General features: G+C 45.4%; 1 protein-coding gene across 2 annotated transcripts in view; it reads right to left on the bottom strand.

The window, feature by feature from the left end:
• Positions 1–13,214, bottom strand: part of EXPH5 (exophilin 5) — a 78,907-nt gene that overhangs the window by 13,884 nt on the left and 51,809 nt on the right. For both annotated transcript variants that reach the window (XM_044284582.1, XM_044284583.1), the window contains exons 2-3: positions 10,889–11,049; positions 6,011–6,164 (exon numbers count right to left, since the gene is read on the bottom strand). In XM_044284582.1, coding sequence (XP_044140517.1) covers positions 6,011–6,164; positions 10,889–11,049 — 315 coding nt within the window. The remainder of the gene's footprint in view (positions 1–6,010; positions 6,165–10,888; positions 11,050–13,214) is intronic.

The raw sequence follows: 13,214 nt of genomic DNA, 5'->3' as shown, positions 1-13,214 counted from the left end.
CCGCTATAAAATAATAGGAACAGGAGGCCTATTATAGAAATGCAAAATGGACAAGAATAGGACAGTATTTAAAAAATTTGCGGGACCACAGACCGGAGCAATGGATGCGGACAGCACACGGAGTGCTGTCTGCATCTTTTGCGGACCCATTGAAATAAATGGTTCCATATACGGACCGTATGCGGAACGCAGAAAACTTTCGTGTGAACGAGCCCTAAAGAAAAGCGGTCACCAGGGTGGATATCCCCTCTCTCTGTTACCTGTAGATTGTAAATATTAAACCCCCCCGCCACCACCCCAAAGTCCCACATAGGGACTGGAAGGGACCCTCCGACTGTTCACACTACAGTCAGAGGCTCAGTTCAGAGTTGGCAGATCAGGCAGGAAGAATAGCGCAGCATGCAGCATTATTCATCTCACCAACAAGCTGAACACAAATCAGGGGCTGCTGGTGTCCCTTGTGACAAGGACCTGGCACCGCTGCCACGGTATGCATGACGGCAGTGTAAACAGAGTTGAATACAGACATTAACCCAAAATGGCTAAATAAATAAAAGGCGGGTTCCATACCGATATGCGGGTATGGTATGTTAGCAGGCAGAAGATTTCCATACGTGAACAGAACATCTTCTGTAAATCCATAAACTGTTCCAGATCATGAAATCACAGAGGAAATGCAGCCAAACCTCAGACATACAATCGGAGCCTCATGCCGCCTGCCCTGCCCTGCCTCCCAGCAGTCCAGGACTTTTATTTTTCTTCAATTACTGAGAAGTTCTTGAGGGAAAGGCAGCGACGCATACGAGCTGTCAGTTATCTGGGTGATCAGGTTCTTACTTGCTCTAGTATCTGATCGCCATGTGTGGAAACGTCAGGAATCGCAGAGCCCTGGTTTACCATCACCAAGCAACGCGGGCGCCCGAAACAAACAATCATTAGATAAAGGGCGAGACCTGCGTGCCTGCTGGTTAATGTTGACCGTGGCCTACATATAATTATCATCTCGTCAGTAAGGCAATGTATGCAGTCCTCTTTTTTTTTGGCAAGCGATACTCACCTTAAAGGGCTCCTCTGGTATTTCCTTAGTTAGGTCAATAATGTTGGACTGGCGGAGGTACGACCTCTAGGACCGCCGCTAATCCAGCAGAGTTGGACCCCTTTACATCAATATTTTTATTAAATTGCATCCACGCTTCAATGGGAGCTGCAGTTCTGTCCACTACACAATGGATGGCGCTGTGTAGTTCTGTCTCAAACTTCTCCGCTGATCGGCGGGGGTGTCGGACCTCCACCCATCTGATACTGATGGGCTATCAATACAATGATAGAATTCACTTCCAGCAGGCACGGGGACAGACAGATCTTCTGTGCCGTTATAAGTATGGACTTGTAGCTGTAAAATGCTGCCCTTACGTAGGGTAACATTAAAGGGAGCCTGTCACTATGAAAATGCAATGGAAAATACAGGCAGCAGGTTATAGAGCAGGAGGAGCTGAGCAGATTGATGTACAGTTTTATGGGGGAAAATTTAGTAAAACTTGTATTTTATACATTTAATTTCCTGCTCATTCTGGGCTGTGAAGTCCAGGAGGCGGTCCTATCAGTGATTGACAGCTCTCTCTGTATACACAGCTATAGAGGGGAGGCTGTCAAGTCACTGATAGGACCGCCTCCTGGACTTCACAGCCCAGAATGAGCAGGAATGTAAATGAATAAAGTAAGCGTTTTACTAAATGTTTCCTTATATATCAGTCTCCGCTCCTTCTGCTCTATGACATGTTGCCTGCAGCTCAAACACTGTTTTCAAGGTGACAGGTTCCCTTTAAATTGACAGCTTATTACTTCACTGAATAGCCCATCACATCCCTAAGGCCTCATGCACACGGACGTTTTTTTTTTTGCGGTTTCCGTTGTTCCGTGATCTGTGTCCGTTTTCTCTTCCGTGGGTCTTCCTTGATTTTTGGAGGATCCACGGACATGAAAAATGAAAAAAAAAAAATCTAAGTCAAGTTTGCCTTTGAAATGATAGGAAAAAACGGACATGGATCACGGACACGAATCAATCTTGTGTGCATCCGTGATTTTTCACGGACCCATTGACTTGAATGGGTCCGTGAACCGTTGTCCGTGAAAAAAAACAGGTCATATTTTTTTCACGGACTGGAAACACGGATCACGGACGCGGATGCCAAACGGTGCATTTTCCGGAAAATGGAACAACGGCCGCGGATGCACACAACGGTCATGTGCATGAGGCCTTAATCTAACTCTCCTCCATTCACCCTCCCCCCCTTCATTTATTCCCACCCCATGCCCTCAGAAGCTCTGCTGGCGGCTCATGCAGCTTTATATCTACTACCCTATTGTGTTAAGGTGGCCAGACCGCTCCGAAAAAAAGCACTTGTTACCTTCTGCGTCACCCCCATCTCCTCACAGACTGTCAGCTCTTGTTTTCAGTGTTGAGATGTTTGCTGCTATGTAATGTAGGATTCTGATAGCACATGAACCCTCTGAATTGTAAAACGCGCGGAATATGTTGGCGCTATATAAATAAAGATTATTATTTTTTGTAGATGTAAATTATACATACACAACAACCAATGTAATAACAGTGGCACCTATGTCACTGCCCGGCAGCATGTTACACAGCAGAAGGAGCTGAGCAGACTGATACGTGTAGCTTTTTGTCAGATGATCTCTGCTTACCCTGAGCTTAGGAGTCCAGTGGGCGGTCCTACCCCGTGACTGAAGGCTTTCCCTGCATGACTGCACATAGATATTAGGACCGCCCACTGGACTCAGGCACAGAAAGAGCAGAGATTTAAATGAATAAGTTACAAGTTATACTGAATATCAGTCTGCTCAGCTCCTCCTGCTCTATACCATACTGCATTTTCAATAGGAAAAGTTTGCTTTAAGGTGCCAGGAAGCCCCAGTAGTGTTGTGCGTTCAAAGTCTTGCGATACGTTTGTTGTCCAAGAGGTAATTACAGATGCTTTTTTATATTGATGACCTATCCTCAGGATAGGTGATCAATATCAGATCGGCGGGGGCCTGACTGCCATCTCCCCCGCCGATCAGCTGTTTGCAGAGAAAGCGTACAAGCGCTGCCTTCTCTTCTCTGCTTACCTGCTCGCCGTTGCAACCGCAGCGGCGAGCAGTATAACTGCAGCTATGGCACCCCCATTCACTTCTATGGGATAGCTTTGTCTGTTTAAAGGATGGAGCTGCCCCCTAGAAATGAATGGTTATACTATAGTTGTAATTACACTGCTCTCCGCTGCAGTTGTGACGGCGAGCAGGTAAACAATGAAGGGAAGGCAGCGCTCGTACAAGCAGTGCTTTCTCTTCAAAAAGCTGATCAGCAGCTGGTGCTGGGACCCCTGCCGATCTGATCAGTCATCAATAGAAAAAAGAAGCCCTTTTAACAACATGGCTTCATCTTTAATTAGTGTGCGAACGCATTGGAAAACTGGTCATTTGTCATACAGTGCACGCCACAACACTGGTGCCAAGTGGCATGTGAGAATACGGCGGTAAATTCTTTCCCTTAAATTAAAGGCCCTTTTACAGTGCCCGATATTGAGGCAGATTATCGCCACTCAGCATCCATACGAATGCTCTTTAGCAATAATCGGCCCGCCTAGAGTCCAATGCCGATTACCGAATGAACTACTGAAATGCTTGTTCATCAGGTAATAATATATTGTTGGTGGGGGTCACCTAATGTTTGTGAGCAGCAGTGGATGTTATGCTATAACCCGGTGAACTATGGGGGGGTTTATCAAGACTGGTGCTTTCTGTGCTCCCTGCGTTCATCATAAGTTAGGTGCATCCTCCGGCAGTCCATGCGCCACCCCCTTCCCTTTGTCATGCCCCTTTCGGAAAAGTAGCGTAAAAATATATATATATTTTTTTTTAAAGTCACATTTAAAAAGTCACAAACACGCAGTCTGCCGAATTTTAATGCCACTTTTTAGGCACAAGCTAAATGATACATCTCCCCTTATATGTCTGTCAGGGACCTTTCATACAAGCCGAAATGTTCACGTTAATCATTTAAGGTATCAATAAATCTTTATCGGTGCAATAGACTGTCTGCCCAAACTCTGCACGAGCCTTGACTGTCAGAAATCGGCGCTTCCCCCGCTTTCTCCCTATGAATGCTGCAGCATTCAAAGAGTTGAAAGTCGGCAACCAAAGGTTCCTCTGATCTCCGCTGCTAAAGCTTGGCTGCGCACTACAGTCCTGATCACGCTGCTTGTGAGACGGCCAACACTTTTAACAATAAGGAACTTAAAAGTAAATGTGTTGGCCCTCCAAAAATAATCTGGGTGTAATGGTGGAGGAGGACGAGGAAGAGGCCAGTCTAATAAATGCCTTCTTCCATTCTGCACTTACACAGGATAATCCAATGACAGGTGACATAATTAGGGATCATGTAAATTCTCCAATAAATGTCACCTGCTTAACCCAGGAAGAAGTGCCTAAAAACACTAAAAGGTACGGCTACATGGCGACAGTGGTCGCGGCCAGGTTCGCAGAGTAGCGGTGATCCCATAGAAATGAATGGGATCGCTGTGCCAGTCGTAGTGTTGGATTTTGTGCGACTCACATGGCAACCCCATTCATTTCTACAGGATCACCGCTACTCTGTGAACCTGACCTCCACCAGTGTTAGACGTACGCTAAAACTGACAAATCCCTCGGCCTGGAGGCCGCCCACCCCCAAGTTCTTAAGGAATTAAGTAGAATGAGGTACAAATGTGGCACCAATAATTTTTTTTTAAAAGGGTAAAAAAAAAAAAAGTGAGCCTAGAAACTATACGCCGGTAGGTTCTACCTCTACTGTGGGTAAGATATTTGAGGGTTTTCTTACAGATGATTTCCTGGGGTATCAGTGATAAGAACCTTACACCTTGGGATTCTACACCTTTCATAGACATTAGACTTAAAAAGTTGGTACATAAAATGAGGATACGGGGACTAGGGAAGAATATGTGTACTTGGGTTAACAAATGGCTGATAGGAAGCAGAGGGTACAGTAGATTGGGTCACAATCACCAGTGGGGGGGGGGGGCCACAGGGGCCAGTATCGGGCCTCCCTCTTATACCCATGTTCATTAGAGGGCTTACAGAGTAGAGTTTTACAACCTGGAGATGATGTTACTCACCTTGAACATTGATGGCATATCATTGGGATATGCTACCAATGTCAGATAGGTGAGGGTCTCAGAGGTGGCATGGCACCTACACCTATCTCTAGAACAGAATGCCCAAAAGTTCAGATAAGCGCACTGCGTGAGCTTAATGGATTTGTTTCCCCTTGAATACTGGCGACATATTGCTAGTATATAGAGTACCAAAAATGTCAGCTAGGTGGGACCCGCACCTATCTCTAGAAAGAAGCTCCCAAACAGAACAAGAGTGCACCTCGCAGCATGCACGGCTGCCCTCCTTTCAATTCTACGGGAGGGCTGAAAATAACAGAGTGGCATGCTCAAAGATTTTTGAAAGTCCCATAGGAATTAATGGAGAGCATGCAAGGGCCACCACTCTATTCGCTTCTATGGAACTGCTGGAAATAGCCAAGCTATTTTCGGCACTCCCATAAAAATAAATGGAGGGTTGTGGCGCATGCGAGGCGAATTCTCGTTCTCTTTGGGAGCTTCGGACGCCATCCGTGTTCTGCAGACCGCAAAACACACAACGGTCGTGTGCATGAGGCCTAAGGCAAATAAGATAATGGGATTCCATCCAAACAGACATGAACATAGGGGGTCATTTACTATCCAGCAGCGTAAAGGTTATTTGCGCTGCAATCTGCGACTTTTCCCACGCTCACGCCAGGTCTTAAAAAGTGGGCAGGCCTGTGGGTCTAGGTGCAGCAATGTACCAATGTAGACAGGGCACGAAGAATAAGATCACAGAAGACAGATCGTCCGCGTAGCCATAACCATTGCAACCTCGGATCAATGATCATACCGTATCAGATAAAACGAAGCATTACCTCTCGTGCGGAGATGGCGGTTTCAGAGTTTGCTTTGCAGATTTCCTGAAGGAGAACAAAGAAGATAACGGCGAGCGAAGTCCGAGGAAAGATGGTCCAGGGTTCTTTGGGGACTGCAAGTTTCGAGATGTTGTCATTCTAGAGGATTCCGGCTCTGAAAGCAAAGAAGACCTCTTTACCATTTTTCCATGTGAGAAGACGCGTTATAAATGGGCGCACCTCGGCAGGCTGGAGGCGATAGAGTTAAAATGATAAAAATAAAGAAAACAATCACATAATCCATGATGAGTTCCCTTTTTTTGAAATGAAATGATACATCCCCTGTCACCACAAGGTGCTGGCGCGCCTCGTCTCCGGCTTTATCTGCCAGCACCTAGTGCACACCAGTAATTATCACATAAAAATCATCCCTCACGGGTTCAAAGTGCATAGTGTGCGTCTATTGTTAGCTGCTCGGTGACGGCAGCACACGCCGCAGCTTAGATACACTTCACTAGGCAGAACACGTGATGATGTGCTGCCCTTATTGTAATCAAGCGCAGGGGTGTAAACTATAAGGCCTCATGCACACGACCGTATGTATGTTGCGATCCGCAAAATACGAATGATTTCCGTGTTGTATCCGTTATTTTTTTTCCGTGGACCGCATTTTGCGGAAAGTATAGGACACATTCTATTGTTTTGCAGAACAGACACATGGATGTGGAAAGCACACAGATCGTCACTTTTGTCCGCTCCGCAAAAGGTAGAACATGTCCTATTCTTGGCCGCAAATGCGGTCCATGAACCCATTGAAGTGAACGGATCCGCAAAAAAAGAAAAGAAAAAAATGCAACACAGACATCATCTGTATTTTGTGGACCACAAAATACATACGGTTGCACACACATGAGGCCTAATTCGTAGGGTCCCACAGCAAAAGAAGATGGGGCTCCCACCGCCTAGTGTAAAACAGTAGCAAATGATAGTATAATATCTCAGAAAAACCACATTACAATAAAAGGCCACTATAACAGGGATCAGCAACCTTCGGCACTCCAGATGCTGTGAAACCACAACTCCCAACATGCAAACATGCTAGGCTGTTCTTCTAACGCCCACAGAAGTGAATGAAGCATGCTAGGAATTGTAGTTTCAGAGCACCTGGAGTGCCGGAGGTTGCTGATCCCTGCGCTATAATGTTATTCCCCAGAAAAAGGCACAATGTTCTTGCACCGGATAGGGCCCCTCCAATCTCTGGGCTCCACAGCAAGTGCTATGGTTATAGTTATTATGCCCATGATCAAGCACAGAGAGCGACTGCGCTTTTATGGTTTATAACTCTCAGTATGGTTTCTAGCAGGGCTGGTCAAATTCTAGGAGCAAGAATCTACACTAGCACCTAAAACTGGCGACGGGTACTCTCTAAAGGGCCCAACCTGTTTAGAAAACCCATTTTCATACACCCAATTAGTGAAATCTGAGTAAATACAGGGGGTCCCTTGTTTCTAGGATGACACTAGCCATTACTGTATTTGGGATTCTTATTACGGGGGGAGGGGGGGGTACATGTTGGCTCTTATATGTATGTATGGGTTTGTAATATGGACCTGCAGACCCCCCCCATGTGCTACACTATGCGGTTCGTGTTCACAGCACCGTTGTGCACAAGTCCGTAGGCAATCAAACTAGACACTTTTGGACTAAGGCATGGTCACACATGTTGGTTCTGACACAGATTTGGAGTGAATTCTTGGGCTGGACACACAGGGAACAGCTCGGATTAGGCGATTTACCGCTGTGGCCAGTGATTGGCAGTCCAAGCTATTTCCTGCACGTCGATAACCGGAACCAGGAAGTGGAGCAGAGCGGAGACCAGAGCTAGCAGGAAAGCAGCCATGACCGGGGATCGGTGACTAATGATTATTTGTTATTTTGACTCACTTCATCCACAATTATACGCAAAATTATTCCCCCAGAAAATCCCTTACATCACCAAATAAAAGAATGCTCTGACTAATTGTCGCGTACAAACCATGATGAAACCACTCCCTGCAACCCATAGCCGTATGTAAATGCTGAAATATCACTCTCCTATGTGCAGACGATCCACTGAGCACGTCATATGATGACAGATACACATCATGTGCCGCCTTATCTACACAGTATGCGACTGCCCCAGGGAAAGAAATTCCCTCTGGCCTATCTGAGACTAATACAAGCTAGACGTGTACAGTGACTGACTGAAGATAACAAAACCAGAGAGTGCAGGGGTGACAAGGGACAGTCTATTATAGCCTTACATCAAAATGGAGACACTGGGGGACATTTCCTGTATGCATCATATGAATGGTGTGCCAGTACCTCTCAGAGTGCAGTGGGAACCTCAGTCAAATACCGTATTTTGCGGACACTTTTTAGATAGAAAAAATCCTGCGTCTTATAGTCTGCAGTCACATGTGTTTATGTATTGGCCCCGATGTCTTATTCATCAGCAGGGCTCTTCAGCACTATTTCAAAGCTTGAGGGCTTGCTGGGCTTTCAGCAGAGAGGCAGCAGGGTGAGAGAGCCGCTTTAACCACTTATATCTCCGGACTGGGAGCAGCTAGAGACCTGGTTCTGGTCTTGTTTGAAAGCGGACATTGGGAGATACAGCTGTTAGAAATCAGGTCGGGAATTATAGCAATGGGCTTTTACTCCTGACCCGATTCTAACAGCTATATCACCCAATGTAGTAGACATAATGCTGTGATTCTGATCTTGTTTTAAAGCTTAGACTATCCTAATCAGGAGATATACGTAGTTAAAGCGGACCTCCCCTTCAGCTGTTTGTGACCTAAGCCAGCTGGAAAAGCATTATAGCCATCCTTCCTTGAGAGTTTTTCCTCATATTCCAGGTACTTATGGGGTATACACTGGGTAGCTCTTAGTTCATTTTGCTTCTTTTTTCATTTTACAGGCAAGGAGCAAAGCCCTGTGGTGCTTGTATGTATGTCTATCTATCTCCATGTCTCTCTTTCTCTGTCTATCTACTATCTATCTATCTGCCATCCAATCTATCTCTCCATCTATCGATCATCAATGCCTGAAGAAGGGATCCTCCATTTCATTAAACCAACAGGGAAGGTAGAATAAGTAGAAAATATTTGTTCTAATTTTATATTATCTAAACTGGGGGTGCGTCTTATAGTCTGAAAATATGGTTCTTTTCCCAAGTGCAAAGTGCTGAAAAAGCTTGGGCCAGAGAACTACCACTCTTTCCAACTCAGGGAGACCCATAAATATGCGGTTCGGAACAAGGCATAAGTTCTATGAATTTATATATAAAAACAGAACCAAAAACCTGAAATAAATACATCTACCCCATTATGATTTATGGGTTTCTACAACAAGCGATCAGCAATACAAGGCGGCCGTGCTGCTCCAGAAACCACTGCAAACCATCATTCTGCTGATCAGGTTGTTTAACCCACTGAGCGCACATTGATGGCCTATACTAAATTTTATTTTCCCAGAAAACACCTTTAATACACACCACCTGCACTTACAGAGGAGAAAGTGGCGTTCTGCATCCCAGCTCTGGACTGCGATTACGTAGGAAGCACATTCTTTTAGGACATGTTCAGGTGGCAGATTTTTCCATGCAGATTTTCTCACATACTTTATATCGATATCTGCTTAAAATCCACCTCCCATTGTTATCATGGACTTACAAATTGCATGCTCGTCTTCGGATCAGCCGCAAAAATCCAAGGGTCTGATGAAAAAATCTGCCATGTGAACATGCACTGATTTGTTTTACTTGTGCAAAAAAGCGGCCTGGAAATGAGGAGACGTACTCTGCCGGTCACTAGGTGTCTACAGTTAGACCAAGTTCACACTTCAGTTATTTGGTCAGTGATTTCCATCAGTGATTCTGAGCCGAAACCAGGTGCAGCTCTAAATACAGAGCAGGAGCAGATCTTTCCCTTATACCTCATCTCTGTGTAGGCTTCATACTGGTTATGGCTCGCAATCACTGATGGAAATAACTGAAGTGTGAACTCCGCCTAAGGGTGTATTCAGGCGACGCAGTCGCTTGTGGCTAAAATCACATCAGTGAAATATTGCAATGATTTTCGGTTTTTACAGGTAAATCAAGTCAGCTAAAAAGGTCCACTGGTAAAAACTTAATGAAAACCCCTGCCAAAACCCAAGTGTTTTTTCTATATAGCGTCTATAGCAACATCTGAAAAACATCTTTATTTTGTACTAGAGGCTTTCTATGTCGATCTGTATCAGCCCATCGTAATGCCAGCCTGGATGACCATGGGACAGACATGGTTGGGTAAAACTGCCTCAGACCAGGTTCCCATCTAGCTGGCACCAATGTTCTGCTTGAGAACTCTTCCCGTCCCAGCCGAATATCTCTACAGATAAATGCTCAGCGCTGGCCGACATCCTGATCTATCTGACCAGAGCAGTAGCTAGACTTCCAAAAAGTGGTCACTAAGAGGGGGCACATAGTAAAATAGTGTTACCTTTACACTATTTAAGCATTTTGCAATGTAGAATTGACAAAGCAGTGAGGTAACTCCTGACAAAGTGCCAGCCCTATCAAATAAAGACTGTGCCAGGGGGCATTCGCCCTTCTTAAAAAACAGACATCATGTACTACTACAGGTCAAGTTTCCCTTTGCTAATGAGGCAGGTTGTAGAAGAGACCATAGATGAGCCCAGGGCCTAAAGGATTACTACAGGTCAATACTTTTTGGGCAGGTCTGAGGACCTCTAAGTCTTCATGTCAATCATCTCACGGGCACTTTGTAATTTACTGCTGTTTGGAAAAGGGAAACCGATTTTTCTCATTACCGCTGACAGACAACCCACCTCCTCTTACTTCCCCGTTCACTGACTCACCGCCTTTAGGGGTTTTCTTCTTCAGACGATGGTTCAGAGGTGGCCTCACAAGGCTCCTCACGTCAGGATCATCCTTAAACTTCTTCTTCTGGATCTCCTCGAACCACTCTCCGGACACGGCGTGCAGCCATTTCACATCCCTTTTCCAACTCTTAAGTTTGCTGAAACAAAACACGGAGAGAAGGTTTCTCAATCGACGGCACACAGGGAAAAGTCTACCTCCCAACGCTGCATGTCTATTAGAATAATTAGACGGTCTCTAGACGCAGCAGAGAGAAACCTGTCTGACCAGATGTTTGGAGACGTCACGGGCGCAGCTCGGAGATGACACTCCTGCTGCATGAGGACAGCTGCAGATGTGAACATCTCCTTGAATTACGTACCTGAGGTGATGGTGCTGAGGACACCCAAATGGGCATATAAATATAGGGGAACATGTAGACTACACGGCTCGGGTTAAGGCTACATTCACACAACAGTAAAAAATGGCTGTCACATGGCTAATTTCAGAGCCCATTAAAGTCTATGGGGCTATTCACATGGCTGTTATTTCTGGACGTTTTCACGGCCAGGTGATCCCATTGAACTCAATGGGGCCATTTTTAACGGATGTTTAGACAGGAGTGCACACCTCTAATGACCATTAAAAACAGGTACAATGTAAAAAAAAAGTGCCATACAAGGGCTAAACTATATATAATATGTCATCCACTTGCATGAACAGAGCATTTTGCTCCTTACTAGAGGTAGAAGGACCTGACGCACACAGCGTGGCGACATCACAGTTGAGGATACACCCCCCACCCAGGGTTTCCCAGGTTACGGCCATCGCCAAGCGCTCTCCCCATACAAGTGAATGGGAGCGCACGGCGCTTGTGCGGCCACCGCTTCCATTCATTTCTATGGTGCCGACAGAAATAGGACCCATTGGAATGAATGGTGGACGGCGGCGCATGCACCCTCCAACAACTTTCCCTACTCCGTTCTCGGAGGGACCCGCATCTATCAGACAATGGGGGCATATCCTAACTATATGTCTCCATGGTCTATGATGGAAATACCCCTTTAATATTTCTTACTTTACAGCACTTTTTTCACACCTGCCTAAAACTTCTGAAAAGTATTGTAGCCGATAAGGAGACACAGACATTATAAAAGGGGGTTGTGTTTATGAAGTTAAAAAAAGCAAATAAGCAAGAAAGAAACAGAATACTTAGCCCTATCCCTGCCACTGACGAGCCCGGGCACCATTCACAATCTCGTCCATGGTACAGTTAAGGCTCATTTAGCCGAGAAGATAATCGTTACGATTCCAGCTCATGGTGGACGATAATTGTGTATTGTGAATCTATGTAGCGACTGATTTGTAAAATCGTTGATGCAAATAAGTAAATTATCGGTTCTCGTTAATGAATTGTGGTCATGTAAATGTGCCTCTGGTGACCTTTCCCTTCTCCAAAAGGCCTGTCTGAACACTGTCAAGGATCATCGTTTAACGCTGTGTTCACAGCTCCATTACAGATGATCGGCAGCCTGATCCAGCATAAATGCCGGCTGTCGGCAGGACAAAAAACCACTGCATGTTGTATTTGTCTGTCTGACAGCTGGCATTTATGCTGGAAAGCAGCCGGATCACTGCCGTATCCCATTATAGTCAATATGGATCCACAGTGATCTGCTGAATCTGGCAATGCCGGATTCTCTACCGGACCAACCTACTGGAAACTGGACAGGAGAACGCAGCCTAAGCGAGTATACGACTGGAATATGAACGAATTTGCACATGATGCTCCCTGCATGTAAATGCTCGTCGTCGTCATCACTGGCCTTGTGACGGTAGGTCACTCCTGAACGATTATCTACTTGTCTAAATAAACCTTTACCCATCATGATATCAGTTTATTTAAAGAGGACCTTTCACCGCTCCTGACAGGTCTGTTTAATAGCTTCATGCATCCCCCATGTAATGACAATTCTGGAGCATCTATTCTTTGGCTCTATGTTGTGCCATTCCTTTATTATTTCTACTATATAGTTATGAATGACTTGCCAGCAGTCTGCAGTAAGGGTACAGAGGCGAGGTAACCAGTTGGGGGGGTGTCCCTGCACAGTCTGACTCTATCCAATCAGTGCTGCCATGTTCAGACTGTGCAGGTAACATACGGTAGTAACATAGTACATAAGGCCGAAAAAAGACATTTGTCCATCCAGTTCGGCCTGTTATCCTGCAAGTTGATCCAGAGGAAGGCAAAAAAAAACCTGTGAGGTAGAAGCCAATTTTCCTCAGTTTTGGGGAAAAAATTCCTTCCCGACTCCAATCAGGCAT

Source organism: Bufo gargarizans, chromosome 3 (assembly GCF_014858855.1).
Source record: "Bufo gargarizans isolate SCDJY-AF-19 chromosome 3, ASM1485885v1, whole genome shotgun sequence".
NCBI lineage: Eukaryota > Metazoa > Chordata > Amphibia > Anura > Bufonidae > Bufo > Bufo gargarizans.
Note: the sequence above shows the minus strand (reverse complement) of the source record. Positions and strands in the feature narration are given on the sequence as shown.